The 24587-nt window shown below is 41.3% G+C and overlaps 1 protein-coding gene across 1 annotated transcript; it reads right to left on the bottom strand.

The window, feature by feature from the left end:
* Positions 1 to 13333: 13333 nt before the first annotated feature.
* LOC120314574 (olfactory receptor 10C1-like) lies at positions 13334 to 16455 on the bottom strand. The gene is made up of 2 exons (XM_039357822.1): positions 16388 to 16455; positions 13334 to 14988 (listed from the first exon to the last, which is right to left on the bottom strand). Exon 2 carries the CDS (start codon positions 14843 to 14845, stop codon positions 13871 to 13873), a length of 975 nt encoding a protein of 324 aa, XP_039213756.1. The 5' UTR covers positions 14846 to 14988; positions 16388 to 16455; the 3' UTR covers positions 13334 to 13870.
* Positions 16456 to 24587: the final 8132 nt, after the last annotated feature.

Genomic DNA, 24587 nt, shown 5'->3' with positions numbered 1-24587 from the left:
TTTTCTTAGAGAAGATGAAAATCTTATTAAGCAACTGAAGGATCAAAGACAAACCCACATTAAGAGAATTTATGGGGTTTTAGTTGAATTGGACTCAGAAACGGAACTAATTAAAGATTGTATGATTAGATGGGCGCAGAACTTTGGTGAGCCAGTTTCATTGGACACCTGGGAAACTATTTGGGTGAGAAATGTCAAATTTACTCAAGCACAGAACTTAAGGGAGAATTTTTATAAAATGTTTTATAGATGGCACCTTGATCCACAAAAAATGTCTTATATGTATCCTGACGTGCAACCCAAATGTTGGAGATGTGGTTATAAGGAGGCTTCCTATTATCATATTTGGTGGTCATGCAGAGAGATAAAAGCATTTTGGATTAAAATATGGTGGAATATCCAGAGAATTTTTAGAAGGAGGGTAAAATTTACTCCGCAATTATTTTTGTTAGGTATTGTTACAGATTGTGATACAAAGGAGGTTGTATTGATGTTAAACTTGATCACAGCCGCTAGGCTGTTAGTAGGACAATACTGGAAGAAGGAATCTTTGCCTACATTGCAGGAATGGTTTCTTAAAGTAGCTTATCTGGCAGAAATGGCAAAGATTTCGGCTTTCTTAAAGCAACAAACGCAAGAGAAGTTTTTTGCTGTTTGGGATAAATGGATAAAATTTATACAATTTAGATTGGGTATACAAAAATATTATATAGTTTTTTCATAAGTTTTATTTTCATATATATTATAGATAATTTTTTTATATATATAAATATAAAGTTTTTAATTTAATTTTTATTTTTATTTTTTAAGCCTATATTCTGCTCTGGGAAGCTCAGGGGGGGGGGAAGGGAGGGTTTTTTTTGTTTTTTTTTTTTTTTTTGGGAGGGCTGGGGGATGGGGTTTTTTTTTTTATTTAATATATGTATTGTTTAGTTTTATTTTTCTGTATATGTTGCCTTTTGTTTTGTATTATTTTTCCTTTTTTGTAAAATTTATAAAACTTTCAATAAAAAAAAAAAATAGCTAAAGGAACATTTTCAGCCCAAGTTATCTGTTATTGAATGGAGACATACTTTTGAACAGAGGGATCAACGAGCTGGTGAATCAGCTAAAGAATACATTGCAGCTTTAAAAAGAGCAGCTAAGCCTTGTGAGTTTAAAGACTTAGAAGAAAGGTTGAGAGACTGATTTGTATGTGGGCTTAGGAACAGAGACTTGCAGCAGAAACTTTTTGCAAAGGAAGACATATCGTTCCAAGATGCCTTGAGAGAGGTTACTGCAGAAGAGGCAGCAGGTGGGGCAATCAAGAACATGAGGCCTATCAGGAACACTCCAGAAGCTGTTTCCGTGCACCATGAGGGAGTCCAGGAGAGCTCGGAAGAGGAGCCTGAAGATGAGGTGGATCATCTCTACCCAGCCAAAGAAAGAAAGCAGAAGGAAGGCAAAGAAAAGACTTCAGCTGTACCCAAGTGCTTCGGGTGTGGAGGTCGCCACAAGAGGACCGACTGCAGGTTTCGTTCTGCAATCTGTAGAGCATGTGGGAAGCAAGGCCACATAGCAGCTGTGTGTCTGGGCCGTCAGAAGGTACAACCCCGAGAAGAATTGCGCCTGAAAGGTACCAGGGTCCCCAGACAAAACAGGGTGGGTTTCTGTGCATCACGAAGAAGCATTTATAGGACAGGCACACACAAGCCACTTAAAAAGAAACTGTCACTTAAGGTGAAGTTGCAAGGAGTTCCATTGGTTATGGAACTAGACACTGAGTCTGCACTTTCAATTATTTCCATTCACACATTCAGAAAGATTTGCTCTAGCAGGGGGTTCCAGGCCAAGCTTAGGCCATCCAATATAGTTCTAACAGACTTTCAAAATTCCAAGGTGTGTGTTAAGGGGGAAGCCAGCCTTAATGTACAATACAAGGATTTTGAAGGTCCATTAGATGTATTAGTAGTTGGGGGTGAGCGCACGAGTCTCATAGGACTCGATTGGTTTGAGGCCTTGGGAATACAAGTTACAGAGCTTCACAGTTTGCAAACATTAGGTCTACAGGAAGTCTGCAAAGAATTTTCAGATTTCTTCAGCCCTCAGCTGGGTGCATACAAAGACCCCCCAGTTTCCTTAAAGGTGGACCCCACTGTCACTCCTATCAGAGTAAAAGCAAGGAGAGTACCCTTTGCTTTAAAAGGAAAATTTGATGCTGAATTGGACAAATTGATTCAGCAAGGTGTCTTAGAACCAGTTGACTCAAGTCCTTGGGAAACTCCCATATTCACGCCTCTCAAGGCTAATGGGGACATTCACATTTGTGCAGATTACAAATGGACTCTAAACAAGGCATTGCAACAGCATGCATATCCTGTACCTGTAGTCAGTCATATTCTGGCCTCCCTCAAGGGGGGGGCATGTTTTTGCAAAGCTAGATTTAGCACAGTTACCTGTTGATGAAGCTGCTGCTGAAGCAGAAACCATTGTAAATCACAGGGGGGCATTCAAAGTAAGAAGACTACAAGCTTTTCTGGGCCTCTTGAACTTCTGTAATGCATTCATCCCTAACAAAGCTAATGTAGCTGAGCCACTTCATAGGCTTTTGGACAAACAGGCAGTGTGGCAGTGGTCACAAGCACATAAAGCAAGCTTCAATGAGGTTAAGGCCTTACTTACATCCAATGATGTGCTTGCACATTTTAATGAAACTCTTCCTGTGTGCATCGATTGTGATGCTTCCCCTTATGGGGTGGGAGCAGTACTTAGCCATCTAAGACCTGATGGAACTCAGGTTCCTGTTGCATATTACTCCAGAACCTTATCTTCTGCTGAGCGAAACTACGCTCAGATAGACAGGGAAACTTTGGCTGTTGTTGCTGGGATTAAAAAATTCCATGATTTTCTATATGGCAGACATTTCATGGTCTACACTGACCATAAGCCTTTGTTGGGGTTGTTTACTATGAACAAACAAACCTTCCATATCATCTCCCCCAGAATGCTGAGATGGTCCATCTTTCTGTCAGCCTATGATTTTTCTTTAGTTTACAAACCTGGCAAAGAAATGGGCCATGCTGATGGCCTCAGTAGATTACCCTTACAAGTGGTAGAGGCTGACCCCGCCCCTGCCATCAACATCCTTTCCATTCAGACGCTGCCTGAGTCACCTGAATCAGCCACGGACCTTACACTCACTTGTGTATTATCCTGGGTTTTGTCTAGATGGACAGAGAGTTGTTCAGGCACTGAGTTTCAGAGTTTCTGGCTTAAGAAACATGAATTATCCACTTTTCAGGGTTGTCTGCTGTGGGGCAGCAGAGTTGTTATTCCTACCTCAATAAGGTCTAGGATCTTGGCTTCCCTTCATGAGGGCCATCCTGGCATTGTAAGAATGAAGGCGCTTGCGTGCAGCCATTTGTGGTGGCCTGGTCTAGACAGGGAAATAGAGGCTAAGGTGCACGCATGCCACCTGTGTCAGCGCTCACACCCAGAAATGCCCCAGGCTCCTGTACATAGATGGGAGGAAACACAGTCATCTTGGTCTAGGGTGCACATTGATTATGCTGGGCCCTTTCAGGGTCAATTCTTCTTGGTCCTTGTTGACAGCTATTCAAAGTGGCTTGAGGTTGTACCTGTCTCTTCAACCACTGCTGCCAAGACCATTCAAGTACTGAGGGGGATTTTTGCTGCACATGCGCTTCCAAATGTTTTGGTGTCGGACAATGGCCCTCAATTCACTTCTTTCGAGTTTCAAGCTTTCTTACAGACCAACATGATTCGTCATGCCACCTCTGCACCATTCCACCCTTCCACCAACGATATGGCTGAACGGATAATCCGCATCACCAAGGATGCTTTAAAGAAACTGACCTACAGGGACTGGCACCACAGGTTGGCAGACTTTCTTCTTGCGTACCGCACCACACCTTCAGCTTCCACTGGGAAGAGCCCAGCTGAACTTTGCTGGGGGCGCAAACTGATCACCAAACTTGACAGGTTGCACCCGGACAGACTGCCTCCTAAGGCTACACAACCCAGGCCACGGAGGTATCTGCAAATGGGTGCCCAGGTATGGACCCATAACTACGGGCCTGGTCACTTGTGGGTTCCTGCTGTAGTATGCAAGGTTACTGGCCCTTTGTCATACGAGGTATCTTTGGATGACAGTTGTGTCCTTCGGCGGCATATCGACCAGCTGCGTACGAGACTGGACTTACTCTCTGGAACTCCTGGGCCTTTTCCAGGGGGGGAGGGGGACCACTATGGGCAAAGGGATGGGTATTGGCAGCAGCCGGGGCCAAACGGAGAGGCCACAGACGGCCTATTCCAAGGTTCCGCAAGTGTTCCAAACAGGAATCCATGGGAACAAGAAATCTCACAGGCACCAGTGCCTACTCCAGCCAGGGAGTCACCCAAGGGGCATACTCATCATTCACAATTACCATTCAGCACTCCAGTCAGGGTGAATAACCAGGGGCATCCTACTAACACAAACATTGCAAGAGAGCTGGCACACAAACAGTCTAGTCGGCCCAGTACTGCTACTGTTTCCAGAAGGAAGCCTTCACACAGGGAGGTGGTCGGAGAGGCAAATCCCAATTCTGACACCTCCGGCACAGAGTGGGGGGCAACTGAGTTTTGGGGAAATACAGAAACCCCAGACAGTCCCATTAGGGGGCTGGGGGGTGAAGGGATGCATTCCCTTAATAGGTCCAATGTGGGCCTGGAAGGTTCTACAGAGTTGTCAAACAGTGGCAGGCTTATAGAGGGGCCAGAGAGCCTACAACTAGGCAGGTCAACCAGGTTATTGAGAGAACAAAGTCCTGGTCTGATGAGCCCGGTGGGCAAGCAAGCAGACCAGGCAATGGGGCACAGTTCACAGGGACCACCAGGGTTTGAAAGAGGGGGCAACCCCATGTCATCCTCTGTGGAATAAGAAATAGGGGATTCTCAGATTCTAAGGAGGTCACAGAGAGTAAAAAGATCTCCCAAGTATCTTGAGGACTTTGCAACTCTGCTAGCAAAGCAGAAACAGTGAGAAGGTGCCTGCTGTTGTGGAAATTGGAAATATGGGCATTGGGTATTAATCCCAGAACAATAGCCTGGTACCATTGTGGCGTGGGTTAGGCCCAGCTGCAACAGAGGTGCTGGTTGGGGGGTTGGTACACCACGCTTGTGTTGGGTCGCGTATAACTATCAATATAGTCTTAGCCGGGGGGGAGGGGTGTTGTGTCCTGAGCCTGCAAAGGCAGGCTCAGGATGTTGTAATGGTCCCGGGCAGTTGCAAGCTGCCTGGGACCAGACTGGCTGGCGCCGGCTTTGCACACATGCGCGAGGCGCGGAGCGCATCTCATTGTTGCCATTCTGCCCGGGGAACGTTGTTAAAAGAGGCAGAGAGGCCTGCGAGCCTCAAAGCTGTAACGGAGTAGAAGAGACTGCAAATAAAGACTTGTTGGAACCACAAGATGTTCTGTGCTCATTCGCCATTAAGCCAAGGACTCAACACGCTCACTGTTCACCTGCCCAGTTAACCCAATTATATTCTTCTAGTAAACATTCCAATGAAGATTTTCTCATATGATAATTGTTCTGCTTGTCTTTTTGCTATTTGTTTGTTTCAGAAACTTATGCAAAGTATGGTATTTATCCCTATTTCTAACTTGGAATCAAGTTCCCACACTTTTCCTATTGTTAAGTAAGCCATCTTAAATGTTAGTAATCAAACAACATCTCACATGTATATTATATGACTTTTTTTCTCTCAGTTTGCAAAGAAAACATTCAGGCTTACATTCTTGGAATGTGCAATAATTAGTAGCTGTACATCTGGGTAAAACTATACATAGATGTCTCCATTCCTTTTCACATTTTATATATAAAATCCTAAATATTTAAGCAGTAAGCTCCATTAGATAGACACTGCTTCTAAGAAGCAGGAGTCTTTCCCTTTGTGGAGGTTGGGGTGGAGAAGTGGGAGAAGAATAGGTACATTTGCCCCAGGTCTTCTGGGGCAAACTTCAGAGTTAATAAACTGCACAGTGTATCTGAAAAAAATAAGAAATAAAATTTTAAAAGTATCTTAGAAATTTAATCTTAAACTTTATAGAAGCATAATTCTTGGTTACTACTTCTTTTTCCCAAGAACCATCATCTGTCAGAGTAACTCTCTCTAACTCAGCATCCTCCAGATATTTTGGAATGGCTGCTCCCAGAATTTCCAGCCAGAGTACCAACCTATGAACCATTACTATATATTCATAGCTCATCCATTCTCAGACTGAATCTTCTATTTTTAAAGCTGGTTTTCTTTTAACAGAACAGAGCAATCAGTGTTGGTTCACTGATTTTGGAAAATAATAACAAATATTGGCCTTTTTTAAATTAAAAGCTAACCTCAGTGAGATTGACCAGAGATCTAAATCACAATTCATTTTGTGTTTAGGATGAAATGGATCATTCTGAGAGAAGATTTGTTTGACCAATATTAGACTTAGGAATAATATTCCTGCTATATAGTGTGGAATTAACTACTAATGTCTGATATTCAGTGAGCTGCAGCACCATGTTCTGTATGGAATCTTACCTTGATCTCTATATTTGATTCAGGACTGATGTAAACAAAAGGAGTAATTGAAATGAAACCCAGCTGAACACTGTCTCTAAAAAAGACACTGTCCTAGCTTTGGATTTATGTTATATGCAAAAGCATATAAGTCCCTACTGTGCAAATTAAGTCAGTTTATTCTAAAGTGGGATTTAAAAAACATGTCTCTAGATGATGATGATGATGATGATGATGATGATGATGATGATGATGATGCACAGGGACTTCTGAAAAATTCCAGATAAGACATCTGTATCAACGCATTATTGCTATAGTTAAAGAATAGCAAAAATGCTTCTCAAGAATAAGAGAAAGTATCAAATAACACTTGGGAGAGAAACTTGAACATTAAAACAAATGTGATATGCTTGTGATAGGCTTTACACGCATCTTTTACCAAACCACCTAAAAACAGGAAAACTATGAATGTTATGTTGAAGGTTTGGTACCATGTTAGCTTGCTTCTGTAAGTCTAAATGACTGTTCCATGGTCAGGAGTAGTAAGACAAGTGAGAAATAGACACATGAACTGCATCTGAAGATCTTTCTATCACTGCACCATTTGACCTAGTGCTCAAATAGGTGCAAATAAATTATACACTTTGCAACATCTAGTGTTCCCAGATTGTGGCCTTCTCAATGTTTTAGTACTGCATCTCTAAATATTTTCAAGGATCAAGCTGGTTGGAGTTTGGAACCTGTAAATCCACAAAAGTTGGAAGTTTCAGTTGGAGGAAAATATTTTGAGTCCCACAACTAACAACTACAGGACATATGGTCTGGCTAGTGATGAAAATTAAAATTTGAAAGTTTGCTACTCTCACTTATCTAGGAACACTAAAAACAAAACTTGTACCCTACAATTGACTGTAAATTAAAACAATGAAGTTACTATTAAAATCTATCATTATTATCAAAAATTTATGTAGTACTGCAGGCTAACTCACTGCTCACTGGAGTTCAATTCTGATTGTCTCAAGGTTGGCTCAGCCTTCCATCCTTCCAAGGTGGATAAAATGAAGAGCCAGATTGTTGGGAGCAATATGCTGACTCTGTAAATTGCTTAGAAGGGCTGTAAAGCACTGTGAAGCAATATATAAGTCTAAGTGAGGTGGGCAGGAAAAAGTTCAATATATCTTAATAGGAATGCTTGTTGCTGATAATAGTTAATAGATGATATTAAGTTTGGCTGTGCAATGTAACCTAAATCATATAACCTGTGTGTCATAATTATAGAGATGTGTTCATGCTATGTAGAAACCATTTTACAAGAAGTGTCAGTGTCAACTAAAAGTCACAGATGTTGTAAAATAGCACGCGTGCAGAAAGGTGTGGTAAGACAACCGTTTGTGTGAACTTCTCCTTTTTTACTTATGTAGCTCAAGATATAAACTTCTCTGTTTTAGTGTGTTAAAGGTAGATAAGAAGTCATCTATTAGGTTAAGCGTGGGCAGCAAGCTGTATAAAAGTGACACCCTCAGAGTAACTTAGGGTTCAGAATTTGTCATGTGAATGCTCTGAACCATTGTGCAAAAATAAAGCCTGTTTTCTCCAACCCTTCATGGTCTTGTCTTCTGATGTAAGTATCGTGGTTTTTTTCCACAACAATTATCTGGCGACCGCGGCAGGACGGCAAGGAGTCTTGGGGCTCCCTGGAGGGCACACCCTGGTGCCAGGGGCCTGTAGTGTTAGGGGGAACATCCCAGGCACCATCAGACCTTTTTATTCCGAGGGACTTCCCTGTGACACAGGGCTCCAGCATTGGCGGTCGGCCACTCCAAGAACCACTGGTGAAGGGTAAGGAGACTAGGTAACTTTCCAGCCGTCTAGAGGACAAAGGATTCGCCTGCAGGCAAGTATTGAAAGGGAAATAAGGAATCCCTCCCTGTAAACAGGGACGGAGGAGAGGACTGATCACCCTCTCTTTGGAATAAGGTGGGAGGATTGTTGTGTGTGTTTGCAGTGAGTGAGTGGTGCTCGAACTTCCCCTCGGTGACCATTGAGTTTCCGGCTCCCTGGATCTAGCGCGTATAAGTGAAACCCTCAGTGTAATCCCGAGTGGAAGGACCCCTTACCTTCCTCTCATCCCCTTTCCTCATTTGTCTTGTCTGGTGCCCTGGGAGGCTCATGGGGGGTGGTGAAAGTGTACCCCTTACTCTGTTGGGGTGTATGTTAAAGCATTTTAAGTCTGCTTATGAGGATCAGGATTATGGTATTAAGTGGAGCAGGCATAAATTGAGGATCTTCTGTGAGGTAGATTGGCCCAGCTTTAACATAGGCTGGCCAAGCACAGGGACATTAGATCCATCCATTGCTCTAAAAGTACATCAGCTAGTGTTCAATCCCATGTTAGGGCACCCACACCAGGCACCTTATATTGATGTTTGGCTCGGCTTGTTGCAAAGACCTCTACCATGGATCCAGAAATGCAAAACTGTCCCCTATGTTAAAAAGTTTAGAAGATAGAAAAAGCTGGGGACAAGCTATAATCCAACCAGATGTCCAGGATCAAGGGACCCAAAGTGGACCTTCAGCAAGAGGTGCTGAGGGGGTCCAAGGCAGAAGAGGAACGGATGGGACTGCAAACAGAAGACAGAGAAGTGGGAGGACTGATAGCCGAACAAACGAGGGCAAAGACTGAGGAAGCATCTTTGAATGCTCCCCTTAGACAAATAGATCAATTGGTTGTCAGTAAGGACGATCCAGCAGAAACAGCTACAGCTCCTCTATTTCAACATATGCCTTTTACTACATCAGACCTTCTTGCTTGGAAATTTCATTATGGCCCATTTAGTGAAAAAACAAATGAAGTGTCCCAAAAGACTTTTGTGAAAAGAGAAAAGGAGGAGGAAAAGAAAAAGGATCAGAAAATGCAAAGGAAAGCTGAATTGCTGGCAGTTGCTATGATGGGGGTGTCAAGGGGAGGTGGCAGAGGTAGAGGACGGGGAATGGTGTTAGGACAAAACCAGTGTGCCATATGTAAGAAGAAGGACACTGGAAGGGTGAATGTCCAGAAAGAGAAAAGGATGAAGAAAAAGGAGGGGGAAGAGGCAGGTTTGCGAAGAGCAACAGAGGTGGCCCAGGGAGAAGCCAGGGAGGGAGAGAAAGAAGAAGAGGATTTTCAAGGACTCCCCTCATAGGCCTGGCAGAAGCAGAGGAGTGGGACTGAGACCAACTGGGTTCAGTCCGCCTCCCAGAACCTGTGGTCAGTTTAACAGTAGGAGGCAAACCTATTCCCTTCCTTGTGGATACTGGAGCCACCCGATCAGTCCTAACCCAACCCCTAAGCCAAGCCTCCCCTCACTTTATCAACATACAAGGAACAACAGGAAAAATATTGCAGCGACCCTTTTTGGAGCCCTGAAGTTGCATTATGGGGAGGAAAAACTATAATCCATCAGTTTGAATATATACCAATTCTTTTATTGGTAAGGGATCTGCTTTCTAAATTGCCTGGGGGAAAGGAACAGAGGGATCCAGACTTTTGTGGCCATTTTGGAGGTAGTACTACCTAAATTTATCTTCATAATAAATACACCATTGATTCATGATCCTGCAATAAGCTGGAAACAAACTCTATGGTTAATTATTATTATATAATGCAATGGCTTAAAGTTCTGCTTACTTTTCTGAGAGACTCCCATTTCAGGTCTAATTTGATGTGTCTCTACTTCAGGTTTTCTTTTTTTCAAATCAGCCAGATCATTTACTTTAGAAAATATCTTATTTTGGAAAATTTGATCCATACTTTGAATATTGACAAGTTTTCACAAATCATATTTACCAATGGATTGAGGTGCTGTTTTCTTCCTATTTCTCTCTGTAGGAAAAACATGACCTTATTTGCAATAGAAAGGCAGAATTAGAAGGTGCTAGCTTCACTTAACAGTTTTGCCCGCAGGTTGTATAATACACAGAAGTGAGAATTTGGGAGGCAATTTATTTCATACCACATATTATAAATTAAAATCAAAAGACAAGCTTCATGACCCTTAACTGGAAATACTGGGGATCTACAATTCACATTATGAACTTGATGAATGTTTAGCAAAATCAATATTGCTATTATCCAGAAAAGGTTTGAGGCTGAAAATTTTGGGAATTGTTGATCTAGCAAATAAGATAATACCACTTTGGTGAATATTTGAACCTAATAAATTGTGACATAGCACTCTTCCCTGAAATCATTTTGAAAATATTAGCTGAATACCAGATGGGCCAAAATCATATCACATGGTGAGATAAGTAGCTTTTCTCCCTTATGCATGCTTGATTTGAATCCAATCTACTTACACATTCCAGTCTGTTTAGAAATGTGATTTGAAGAATTTCAGCTGTTCCATTCTCAAGACATCCAGAAAGTTCCGAGTTGAGAAATAGTGATCTAGAACAAGACACCAGACTGTCTCCTAAAGCTATGTATCTGTTGTTAGTAAGACATGTTTTCTGCCTTTGCTGTATACCCAATAAAAATAATGTGGAATTTGAAATTATTGTTTTGTGATCAGTTAACTGTTTTTCTGGATTGAATGAATGTTAATGGTTTCAAGTGAATCATAGGAAATGTGTTGAAGATTGCAACAAAGAAATGGGCAAGAAAGAAAAAGGATAAAAACAAAATAGTTGAGGGTAGAGGTGTCCAGACTTTTCTTCTAACTATACATTTTCTTTTTTTGATTTTCCCTACCTATGTTCTCACATTTCTCTCTAATATGTTTCATAGCACTTCTATTCTCCATTTGAATATTTAGTATTTCAATGGTAATTTTCTTTTAACAAAACAAGATAATATTGGTTCATTAAGTTTGTCAAATACTTATGAAAATGCATTTTAAAAAATTAGAATCTGAATTAAGAAAGACTCAATAACACTTTAAATCCAAATTCAATCTCTGCTAAATATAGAACCGAGTGTATATCTACCATTTAAATCAGTGTTTCTCAACCTTGACAATTTTAAGGCATGTGGACTTCAACTTCTAGAATTCCACAGCCTTAAAATTGTCAAGGTTGAGAAACACTGATTTAAAGGTATGGATACAATCCATTCTATATTTAACAGAGAATGAATTTTGAATTTAAAAATATGACTGGCCAATAGCATAAAAACGAATAACAATCCAACAGTATAGTATATAATTATCTCTGTAGAAGCTTTCAATTTTCTCTCACCATGATCATCAAATTTTCTATAGAATTTTATCTTGATGTCTAGATTTAACTCATGACTAATCTCAATATAAGAACTTACTAAAATAAAATCTAACTGACTGGATTTTAAAAAATCCTAACTTAGCATTTATTCTGTATGAAAAGACACAGTCCCTGCTATAAAAATTTATATTATCCCAGAGGAAGAGAACAAGTCTCTGGATGATAATGGCCAGGGGAATCTAAAAACTCCCAGATATTTAAAACTTCTCTCAATATACAATTGCTACTTTAAAGACTAAAAAAAAAGTCAGTAATGCTATTTAAGTATAGGAGTGTGTCATCAAATGATGCTGAAGTCCTGAAGTTTTCTTGGCAAGATTTTGGAAGTGATTTGCCATTGTCTTTTTCCTTAATATTTCATGTAATATTTCATTTCCTACTCTTTCCTATTACTAGGTAAACTGACCTAAATGTTAGGAATTAAATTCTGTCTCTAATGACTCTCTCTCTCTCTCTCTCTCTCTCTCTCTCTCTCTCTCTCTCTCTCTCTCTCTGTGTGTGTGTGTGTGTGTGTGTGTGTGTGTGTGTGTGTGAATAAATGTGAAATCAACTGATACCTACCTGATTGCAACACCCTAATGTGAGGTGAAACTGGTGTTGGGGAAAGAGCTGGATGGTATTACAGAACACTATCAAATTTTATAAGTGTGGAGCTAGTCTACCCCCTGTGGTGCACTCTGGATAGTTCATGGGTGTGAACAGAAGGGACTGGCAAATGTCAGCAGCCAAATAACTACTTTGTGAATTACATCTTGAAGAGAAGTTCCATTTGACTTTTAAACACGTGGATTTAACTAATAGGATTATAATTGAAAAACAATTGTAATGACAACATACTGAGTGAGAATCATTGCCATTTGGTGTTTCACCATTTGCTATGATGGTCAAAAGAGCTTACAGGTGCAAAGCAATGGTCCACCTTCTCTTTTTATTGTCTTAGTTACTCCTTACACCAATCTTCTTTTGAAGTAGCTGCAAGTAATTTCAGGGGAGTGCCTTAGTCAGTATATCAGATAGTTCTAATCCCCAAACAACTGGAAACATAAGTTTAAGGAATAGCATTGATAGTTTGATAATAAGGAGAAGGCAGAATGATTGGGTAATGACAAAAACAAAAAAAATGAAGATTTGCTTCTCTTACTTTTTTAGGAGGATTGGAGACAGAACATTAATATCTCTGTCAATTAAAACAGTGATCTTGCTATTAAATATTTTATCATTGTTTCTAATACTTTATAGCTAATATTGCATATCAGTGATTATCCATATTAGTAATTATCACAGGGTGACACATAGAATCATAAAAATAGCTATATAATTTATCAAATGTATATGCTTGCCTATCTCATAAGCTGTGACTCTAGGTGAAATACATTAAATAAATGTATTATTTATTAAATAAATTAAAAAAAATATGTAAACAAAAAATGAAATCAGAAGGCATAAGATGAATTAGACCAAAAAGCATATTTCCAAGTGAATAATATTTAATATTTTTAAATGAAAAATTGTCAACTATGGAAAGTTTTTATAAAGGTTAACCTCTACTAGTCATGATCAATAACTTCAATAAAAGCAGCTTTGGGATTGGTATGAAATTCCCTACAGCTCCTTCCAAATTCCTCCTTGTAAAGGTCAGATGTTTAATGGGGAAGGGTTAAAACTCAGCACTATCAAAGTCATCAGCAATATTACCTCTGCTTCTACCTCTTTGAAGCAGCCATTTATGTATTTGCTAAGAATCAAGTGGTTGCTCCAGAGAGAAAAAGCCTTTCTGTGAAATTCTTTTTTTTTCTTCTAAATGTGCTGGATTTTAAGCTGCCCCTTTAAAAATAATGAATACATCCCATCAGAATCTTCATTTCTTGAATTAGAATGAATGCTAACAAAATTCACTGAGATATGCCATTCACCCTGCTTTGGCTGCCTCAGGTGAGGAGGACATAATCATGGCAAAATTCTTTAATGTCCCTAATACAGTTTTAGAGAAATCCATCAATGTGATTATATTCTTGAGAAGCCCAAATCTTCATTCCATTGAGGAATAATATAACATGAAAAAAATGTTCATGCTAGATTATGGTGGTATATCCTTCCAATTGTACACAATTTAGCAACCACTTTTTTAAGGGCCTCTTTCACCTCCCTGTTTCGTAGGCTGTATATCAGGGGGTTGAACAAAGGGGTCAGGATTGTATAAAACAGAGACAACACTTTGTTAATATTACGCAGGCCATCTGTTTTGGGAAAAATGTAAACAATCATTAAGGTGCTATAGAAAATGGACACCACCATGAGGTGTGAGGAGCAGGTTGAAAAAGCCTTTTTCCTCCCACTCACAGATGACATTCTCATTATAGTGGAAATAATGAAGATATAAGATGCCAAAGTCAAGAAGAAAGGAAGCAGGATATACAAAGCAGATATGAAAAAAGTTAGTACTTCAATAATGTGAGTGTCACTGCATGCTAGCTTTAATATTGGATTCAGTTCACAAAAGAAATGATTGATTTCACTGGGGCCACAGAACTTCAATTGATGTATCAGATATAAAACTATGCTCTTAACAAATAAGCCATTGATCCATGATCCAATTATAAACTGGAGGCAAATTCTGCCATTCATAAGTATTGTATAATGCAGAGGCTTACAAATTGCTACACACCTATCATATGACATTGCCCCTAGTAGACAACATTCAGCAACTCCTAAAATACCAAAAAAGTAATATTGCATCATGCAACCAGTTATAGAAATGGACCTTTTCCTACCATATAAGAGATTAGCCAGCATCATTGGAAGGATGTTAGAACTGTAACAGATTTCCAGGGAAGAGAGATTGCTCAGGAAGAAATACATGGGGGTGTGAAGATGGGAATCAGTAATAACAACCAAAACGATCAGGATGTTCCCCACTATGGTAATAATATAGATAACTAAGAAAAGGCAGAAGAGTAGAACTTGTAGATTTCCAAGTCCAACAAATCCCAGCAGATGGAAAGCTGCAATATCTGTTTGGTTCTCTTGTTCTGTTTTTGCCATAACAGCAGGTATGATGCAAAAACTATTTGAGCTGCTTAGAAATTACTTATGCAGTTCTTAAAAGCCACAGTCACAGTTATGAAGCAGTTTTCCTTTTTTACAATTCCGTAGTTACAAGCCACAGCAGCACAACATAGGAAGACCTGAAAAACAAGTCATTTGAAAACAAACAGGTGAATGTCATGAGGTCAAGAAAACCAAGTCAGATATTTTGCTAGAAAACAGAAGCTTGTTGGGTTTTCATTTTTATTTGGGGAGCATTTCACTAAATTCAGTGAAGGTTAAGTCAAGTGTTCAATGAAATAACTTTCATCTGAAGATGAACAAAAGTCTTTTGCAATCCATTCATTTTTTTCTACACTAACTAAACCTAGTGAGAATCAGAGGAAATTAGTTCATTTTTTTTTTTTACTGAAGGCCTTCCATCTGAAATCCAAGTAACAAATAGCTTTGCTCACTTTTTTCAGATCAGCCAAGATTAACTTGATGTTATCACTTAGCTCAGTAAGAGGATATTTACTTCTTTAAAAGTTCCCATCTGAGTTGGAAATATGATACGTACTTTTTTTTATTCCTGATTTAAGCTTCCACAAATATTATGTTTACAGATAAATTGAAGCCCTGTTTCCTTTCTCTGTGTGTTTTAAATAGGAAAACGTGCTAGATTGCAATAGAAACATGAAATTAGAACTTTCTGGCTCCATTTCAGTTTTTCTTGCACATTACTTTACAAATTGAAATTTCCAGAAGCATTAGGTTGTATGGATTAAAGACAACTATTCATTTTTGTAGTTTTTTAGAGCTACTATGCTATAGTTCCAAGAATTTCTACCCAAAGAAATAACTTATGAACCATTCTATATATTAATATTTCACCTATTGTCTCACTGTCTCTTCTATATTTCAGTGACAGCTTTCTTTTATCAAAACAGAATAATCAATGCTACTTCAAAAGTTTTGTAAAATGATAATAAAAATATAACTTTTCAAAAAATTTAAAATGAACCTCAGGAAGACTCAAAAGAATCTTAAATAAAGTTTAATTTTGTGGTAATAATGGAATTAAATGGACTGGACCACTGTGAGAGAAGGCCTAGTTGATCAGAATTAGAAACAGGAAGATGCAATGCTGCGGCATAGTGTTCCCTGTCATGTTGAAGAAGAAAACTGAAGAAAAGCTGTGGCATGAAAAGTTATTGTCTGGAAATGTACCATACCTTTCTTATGATTCTCTAAATCAGAGGCCCCCAACCTTTTGGGCATCAGAGATCGGTTCTGTGGTGAAAGGTTTTTCCACAGACCAGAAGGGGCATGGTTTTGTGTGCTGCCTGCATCCCATGGATCGGGCTTTGCTTGTTTATGCAGCCTGATTTCTGGCATGCCGCAGTCCAGTGCCAGTCCACGGTCAGGGGTGGGGGACCACTGCTATAAATAGATGTGGGAAAAAATGAATTACCTTTGCAGGAGTCTGTTATTCAGTAAGAAGGTATAAGAAAACAAACTTTTCTCATCCTTAGTGCCAGATTGTCTATGGAATCTTACCTTGATATCTAGATTTGGCTCAGGACTGATGTAAATAAAAGGAGTAATTGAAAAAAACTTAATTAAACACTGCCTTCAAAAAAGACTTCTTCCAGCTTTATATTAGTCTTATATGAAAGGCCACAGTCCCTGCTGTGCAAATTAACTCGGTTTATCCTAAAGGAAAAAAACCAGGTCTCTAGATGGTGATGCATGTGGGAATTCAAAAACTTTCAAATACAGCTCCTAGGAAAATACTAATGCTACAGGTGAAGAGTAGGAAAAATTCTAAAAATGCTCCTTAAGATTACAAGAATGAAAACAAATATGGTATGTGTTGAATCCTCAGCTCAATGGTGAATGAGCACAGAACATCTCGTGGTTCCAACAGGTCTTTTATTGCAGTCTTTTCCACTCCGTCACAGCTCTGAGGCTCGCAGGCCTCCCAGCTCCTTTTAACAACGTTCCCCAGAAGAATGGCAACAATTAGGTGCGCTCCGCGCTTCGCGCATGCACGCAAAGCCAGCACCAGCCAGTCTGGTCCCAGGCAGCTTGCAACTGCCCGGAACCATTGCAATGTCCCGAGCCTGCCTTTGCAGGCTCAGGACACAACACCCCTTCCCCCCCCCCGGCTGAAACTTATAAATATATTGGTAGTTATAAGCGACCTCAACATGAGCGTGGTGTGCCAACCCCAAACCTGCACAACTATTACAGCTGTGCCATACCCACGCCACAAATGGTACCGGGCTATTGTTCTGGGATTAATACCCAATGCCCATATTTCCAATTAGCACAACAGCAGGCACCCTCTCACTGTTTCTGCTTTGCCAGCAAAGTTACAAAGTCCTCAAGATACTTGGGAGATCTTTTTACTCTCTGTGACCTCCTTGGATTCTGAGAATCCCCTATTTCCTCTTGTACAGAGGATGACATGGAGTTACTCCCTCTTTCAAACCCTGGTGATCCCCATGAACTGTGCCCCGTTGCCTGGTCTGCTTGCTTGCCCACCAGGCTTGTCAGACCAGGACTTTGCTCCCCCATGAACCTGGTTGACCTGCCTAATTGTAGGCTCTCTGGCCCCTCTGTAAATCTGCCACTGTTTGGCATTTCTCTAGAGCCTTCCAAGCCCACACTGGACCTATCAAGGGAAAGCATCCCTTCACTCCCAAGCCCCATAACGGGATTGTCTGGGGTTTCTGCAGTGCCCCAAAGCTCAGTTGCCCCCCAATCTGTGCCAGAGGTGTCATAATTGGGATTTGCCTCTCCGACCACCTCCCTGTGGGAAGGCTTCCTTCTGGAAATAGTAGCAGTACTGGGCCAACTTGACTGTTTATGTGCCTGCTCTCTTGCAATGTTTGAGTTATTAGGATGCTCCTGGTTATTCTCCCTGACTGGAGTGCTGAATGGTAGTTGTGAATGATGGGTATGCCCCCTGGGTGACTCCCTGGCTGGAGTAGGCACTGGTGCCTGTGTGATTTCTTGTTCCCTTGTATTCCTGTTTGGAACACTTGTGGAACCTTGAAATAGGCTGTCTGTGGCCTATCCGTTTGACCCCGGCTGCTGCCAACACCCTTCCCTTTGCCCATAGTGGTCCCCCTCCCACCCAGAAAAGGCCCAGGAGTTTCAGAGGGTAAGTCCAGTCTTGTACGTAGCTGGTTGATATGCCGCCAAAGGACATGACCGTCATCCAAAGAGACCTCGTATGACAAAGGGCCAGTAACCTTGCATACTACAGCAGGAACCCACAAGTGATAAGGCCTATAGTTACGGGTCCATACCGGGGCACCCACTTGCAGATACTGCGGTGCTCTGGATTGGGTGGCCTTAGGAGGCAGTCTGTCCAACTGCAACCTGTCAAGTTTGGTGATCAGTTTGCGCCCCCAACGGAGTTCAGCTGGGCTCTTCCCAGTGGAAGTTGAAAGTGTGGTGCGGTAAGGAAGAAGAAAGTCTGCCAACCTGTGGTGCCAGTCCCTGTAGGTCAGTTTCTTTAAAGCATCCTTGGTGATGCAGACCATCCGTTCAGCCATACCATTGGTGGAGGGGTGGAATGGTGCAGAGGTGGCATGATGAATCATGTTGGTCTGTAAGAAAGCTTGAAACTCGAAAGAAGTGAATTGAGGGCCATTGTCAGACACCAGAATATCAGGAAGCCCATGTGCAGCAAAAATCCCCCTTAGTACTTGAATGGTCTTGGCAGCAGTGGTTGAAGAGACAGGTACAACCTCAAGCCACTTTGAATAGCTGTCAACAAGGACCAAGAAGAATTGAGCCTGAAAGGGCCCAGTGTAATCAATGTGCACCCTAGACCAAGGTGACTGTGTTTCCTCTCATCTATGTACAGGAGCCTGGGGCATTTCTGGGCGTGAGCGTTGACACAGGTGGCATCCATGCACCTTAACTTCTATTTCTCTGTCTAACCCTGGCCACCACAAATGGCTGTGCGCAAGCGCCTTCATTCTGACAATGCCAGGATGGCCCTCATGAAGGGAAGCCAAGACCCTAGGCCTCATTGAGGTAGGAATAACAATTCTGCTGCCCCACAGAAGACAACCCTGAAAAGTGGATAACTCATGTTTCTTAAGCCAGAAACTCTGAAACTCAGTACCTGGACAACTCTCTGGCCATCCAGACAAAACCCAGGATAAGACACGAGTGAGTGTAAGGTCCATGGCTGATTCAGCAGCCACATCCCTGGCATTTAAAGGCGACTCAGGCAACGCCTGAATGGAAAGGATGTTGATGGCAGGGGAAGGGTCAGCCTCTACCAATTGTAAAGGTAATCTATTGAGGCCATCAGCATGGCCCATTTCCTTGCCAGGTTTGTGAACCAAGGAAAAGTCATAGGCTGACAGAAAGATGGACCATCTCAGCATTCTGGGGGAGATGATATGGGGGGGTTGTTTGTTTGTAGTAAACAACCCCAACAAAGGCTTATGGTCAGTGTAGACCGTAAAATGTCTGCCATATAGAAAATCATGGAATTTTTTAATCCCAGCAACAATGGCCAAGGCTTCTCTATCTATCTGAGCGTAGTTCCGCTCAGCAGAAGACAAGGTTCTGGAGTAATATGCAACAGGAACCTGAGTTCCATCAGGTCTTAGATGGCTAAGTACTGCTCCTACCCCATAGGGGGAAGCATCACAAGCGATGCATGCAGGAAGAGTTTCATTAAAATGTGCAAGCACATCATTGGATGTAAGTAAGGCCTTAACCTCATTGAAGCTTGCTTCATGTGCTTGTGACCATTGCCACACTGCCTGTTTGTCCAAGAGCCGATGAAGTGGCTCAGCTACATTAGCTTTGTTAGGAATGAATGCATTGTAGAAGTTCAAGAGGCCCAGAAAAGCTTGTAATTCAACTTTAGACTTAGGCCTAGGAGCTTGCAGGATAGCCTTTAATTTAGACTCAGCAGGATGAATGCCCTTGGCATCTATTCTGAATCCCAGAAAATCTGTAGATGACACTCCAATTTTACATTTGTCTTTTTTAAGCTTGAGGCCTGTTTTCCTGAACCGCAGCAGAACAGCCCTCAACCTCTCAGCTAAATTTTGAGTGGAGTCTCCTGCTATTAAGACATCATCAAAATAGGGGCAAACCCCTGGTATACCCCTCAAGATGTTTTCCATTATGCTTTGGAAAATTCCAGGAGCCACATTTACTCCAAATTGTAGTCTTTTGACTTTGAATGCCCCCCTATGAGTTACAATAGTCTGTGCTTCAGCAGCAGCTTCATCAACAGGTAACTGTTGATAAGCCTGTGCTAAATCCAGCTTTGCAAAAACACGCCCCCCCTTGAGGGAGGCCAAAATATGACTGACTACAGGTACAGGATATGCATGCTGTTGCAATGCCTTGTTTAGAGTGCATTTGTAATCTGCACAGATGAGAATGTCCCCATTAGCCTTAAGAGGCGTAACTATGGGAGTTTCCCAAGGACTTGAGTCAACTGGTTCTAAGACACCTTGCTGAATCAATATGTCCAATTCAGCATCAATTTTCCCTTTCAAAGCAAAGGGTACTCTCCTTGCCTTTACTCTGATACGAGTGACAGTGGGATCCAGCTTCAAGGAAACTGGGGGGTCTTTGTATGCACCCAGCTGAGGGCTGAAGACATCTGCAAATTCTTTACAGACTTCCTGTAGACCTAATGTTTGTAAACTGTGAAGCCCTGTAACTTGTATTCCCAAGGCCTCAAACCAATCGAGTCCAATGAGACTGTGCGCTCGCCCCCAACTACGAATACATCTAATGGACCTTCAAAATCCTTGTATTGTACATTAAGGGTGGCCTCCCCCTTAATGTACAATACAGACTTTTGAAAGTCTGTTAGAACTATATTGGATGGCCTAAGCTTGGCCTGGAACCCACTGCTAGAACAAATCTTTCTGAATATGTGAATGGAAATAATTGAAAGTGCAGACCCAGTGTCTAGTTCCATAATCAATGGAACTCCTTGCAACTTCACCTTAAGTGACAGTTTCTTTTTAAGTGGCTTGTATGTGCCTGTCCTTCTTCGTGATGCACAGAAACACACTCTGTTTTGGCTAGGGACCCTGGTACCTTTCAGGCGCATTTCTTCTCGGGGTTGTACCTCCTGACGGCCCAGACACACAGATGCTATGTGGCCTTGCTTTCCACATGCTCTACAGATTGCAGAACGGAATCTGCAGTCGATCCTCTTGTGGCGACCTCCACACCCGAAGCACTTGGGTACAGCTGAAGACTTCTCTTTGCCTTCCTTCTGCTTTCTTTCTTTGGCTGGGTAGAGATGATCCACCTCATCTTCAGGATCTTCTTCCAAGCTCTCCTGGACTCCCTCATGGTGCACGGAAACAGCTTCTGGAGTGTTCCTGATAGGCCTCATGTTCTTAACTGCCCCACCTGCTGCCTCTTCTGCAGTGACCTCTCTCAAGGCATCTTGGAATGATATGTCTTCCTTTGCAAAAAGTCTCTGCTACAAGTCTCTGTTCCTAAGCCCACATACAAATCGGTCTCTCAACCTTTCTTCTAAGTCTTTAAAATTACAGGGCTTAGCTGCTCTTCTCAAGGCTGCAATGTATTCTTTAGCTGATTCACCAGCTCTTTGATTCCTCTGTTCAAAAGTGTGTCTCCAAGCAATAACAGACAATTTGGGCTGAAAATGTTCCTTCAATAATGTTTTTAAATCTGTGTAAGTGACAGATTCAAGAGGAGCAGGAGCTGCTAGATTTTCAGCAATTTCAAATGCATCTTGACCACAGACACACAGCAAAGTAGCGGCCTTTAAGCCATCTTCTCTTACTTGATTTACTCTAAAATAGTTTTCTACCCTGGCCACATAAGACTCCCATCTTTCTGGGTGCGTGACATCGAATTCAGACAGTCTCCCTATCTTCGCCATTTTTCTTCTTTGTAAGGAAGGGGTCTATCAGCCAGCTTACCTCCAGCGACGCTGTACTGGCAGGCCAGGTGCTGAATTTAACGCCGTCTTCCTCTCTTCCGGACTCCTGGGTAAGCTTACAATTCTTCTCTATCTGTTGTAAGCAATCCCACCTTCGTCGCCAGTGTTGAGTCCTCGGCTTAATGGCGAATGAGCACAGAACATCTTGTGGTTCCAACAGATCTTTTATTTTAGTCTTTTCCACTCCGTCACAGCTTTGAGGCTCGCAGGCCTCCCAGCTCCTTTTAACAACGTTCCCCGATAGAATGGCAACAATTTGGTGCGTTCCCCGCCTCCTGCATGCGCGCGAAGCCGGCCCAAGCCAGTCTGGTCCCGGGCAGCTTGCAACTGCCCGGGACCATTGCAACATCCCGAGCCTGCCTTTGCAGGCTCAGGACACAACAGTATGTTTATGATAGCCTTGCATACATAACTTATGAAAATATATAAAAACAAGAAAAGCAGGATCATTATTTTGGTATGGTAACATCATTAGTATTTCTTGTGCAAATTTCATTGCTGAAACACATTAGAGAAATATGTGCATGGCACAAGGAAATTTGAGACTACTGTTTTTGAAGTGGGATCCAAAATGCTCCCTCAAATCATTTCTGGCAACCTGTAATTCCAGCAGGTCTTCAATTTTCAGCATACTTCAAAGGAAAAAAAGAGCTTGAGAAAAATGAGTAGAGAGAAATCAAGTTCTGGAAGAGAAGGGGACAGGTTTAATAAAAAAACAAAACAAAAGATATGTTTTTTTTACTAGCCATACCTTAAGCATTAATCTATTCTGATCAACCAACTCCTGTCCCTTTTGATTACATTCATTTTTCTTTTTCTTCTAATAAGTTTCAACAAATTTCATATGACACGCATGATATCCCTGAAAAATGAACACAGCAGGTCATTCCTTAACTATCCATGAACCATTCAAATATAATAATTTCAAATTCTACTCTATTTTTATTGGGTATACACAAGAAGCAGAATATTTGGCAATTTTCTTTCACATTAACAAGAAGCACTAGAACACATATATCAGATCATAGTCTAGCTTCAACCGCCTGAGCAGGGGGTTGAACTAGAAGATCTCCAAGATCCCTTCCAATTCTATTATGGATCATCGCACAGTCAACCAGATGTTCAGACTGGATTTGGCATTTTGTCTACCTATCGAGTCCTTACCCAGGACTTGGGATAGGCAGATGTGGATGTTTGATGGTATTACAGATATCGTCGCAGGATGGAAGCAGTTCCTAGCAAGGCCGCCTTTTGCAATTGACTAATAGCGAATTTGTCAATGCCAATGGTGTTCAAGTGGTGCTCCAGTTGTTTTGGGATTGCACCCAAGGAGCCTATGACTATTGGTACTACCCTTGCTTGCTTTTGCCACAGTCTTTCTATTTCTATTTGTAGGTCTTTGTATTTTGTTATCTTCTCCAGTTCTTTCTCTTCTATTCTGCTGTCTCCAGGCACTGCCACGTCCACTATCCAGACTTTTTTGTCTTTCTTATCGACAATTGTTAAGTCTGGGGTGTTATGTTGCAGGTGCTTGTCTGTTTGAATTCTGAAGTCCCAGAGCAGTTTAATTTTATCATTTTCTATGACTTTCTCTATTTTATGATCCCACCAGTTTTTGCTTACAGGCAAATGATATTTTTTGCAGATCTTCCAATGCACCATTGTTGCTACTTTGTCATGCCGCTGCTTGTAATCAGTTTGTGCAATCTTCTTGCAACAGCTTACCAAGTGGTCCACTGTTTCTTCAGCTTCTTTGCATAGGCGGCACTTACTGTCTGTTGCTGTCTTCTCAATTTTGACTTTGTATGCATTTGTCCTTAAGGCTTGGTCTTGTGCAGCCAGAATTAGTCCCTCGGTCTCTTTCTTCAATTTTCCTGCTCTTAGCCATTGCCAGGTTTTATTATTATCTGCTTTCCCAGCTATTTTTTTCATGTATTGGCCATGTAGTGCTTTGTCTTCCCATGCCTCTATTCTGTTCTTCATTTGATCTTTCTTGTAGGCCAGTTTGGTCTCTCCAGTAGTTAGTAAACCTTCCTGATATACTAATTTCAGTGCATCTTCATCATTGTTCTTCAGATATTCTTCCAAAGCCATTTTTTCTTCTTCAACCATCTGATGTACTTGTAGCATTCCACGCCCACCTATTTGCCTTGGTAGATAAAGTCTATCAATGTCACTGCGTGGATGAAGGGCATGATTCATTGTCATTATTTTTCTGGTCTGCCTATCCATTGCTTTTAGTTCTGCTTGAGTCCAGTCCACTATTCCAGCTGTGTACCTAATGACTGGGATTGCCCAGGTGTTGATTGCCTTTATGGTATTTCCTCCATTGAGTTTGGACTTTAAGATCTTCTTCACTCTCTTGATGTATTCACCTCTAATCTTTTTCTTGACTTCAGTGTGCTTGATGTTGTCAGCTTGAAGGATACCCAAGTATTTGTAGTATTCTTCCTCATCCAGACTCTTAATGTTATTTTCGTGGGGCATCTTGATTCCTTCAGTTTTCACTATTTTTCCTTGTTTGATAGTAAGTGTGGCACATTTGTCCAAGCCAAACTCCATTACAATATCTTGGCTATATATACGGACAGTGTTGAGCAGCGATTCTATTTCAGATGATGTTTTTCCATACAGCTTCAGATCATCCATGTAAAGGAGATGGGATAGTCTGGTAGATGTTTTTGATGTTTGATAGCCATGTCCTGAGTTATTCAGTATTGTTGACAGAGGAAACAGTGCAATAACAAATAGTAATGGTGATAATGAATCTCCTTGAAA

This window comes from Crotalus tigris, unplaced genomic scaffold (assembly GCF_016545835.1).
Source record: "Crotalus tigris isolate CLP2741 ecotype Arizona unplaced genomic scaffold, ASM1654583v1 scf7180000018954.1357295, whole genome shotgun sequence".
NCBI lineage: Eukaryota > Metazoa > Chordata > Lepidosauria > Squamata > Viperidae > Crotalus > Crotalus tigris.
The sequence above is the reverse complement of the archived record's forward strand: the minus strand, read 5'-3'. Positions and strand labels throughout refer to the sequence as shown.

Excerpts from the sequence above, each read along its gene's own strand:
- LOC120314574 (XM_039357822.1), bottom strand. The coding sequence starts at position 14,845 with ATGGCAAAAACAGAACAAGAGAACCAAACAGATATTGCAGCTTTCCAT.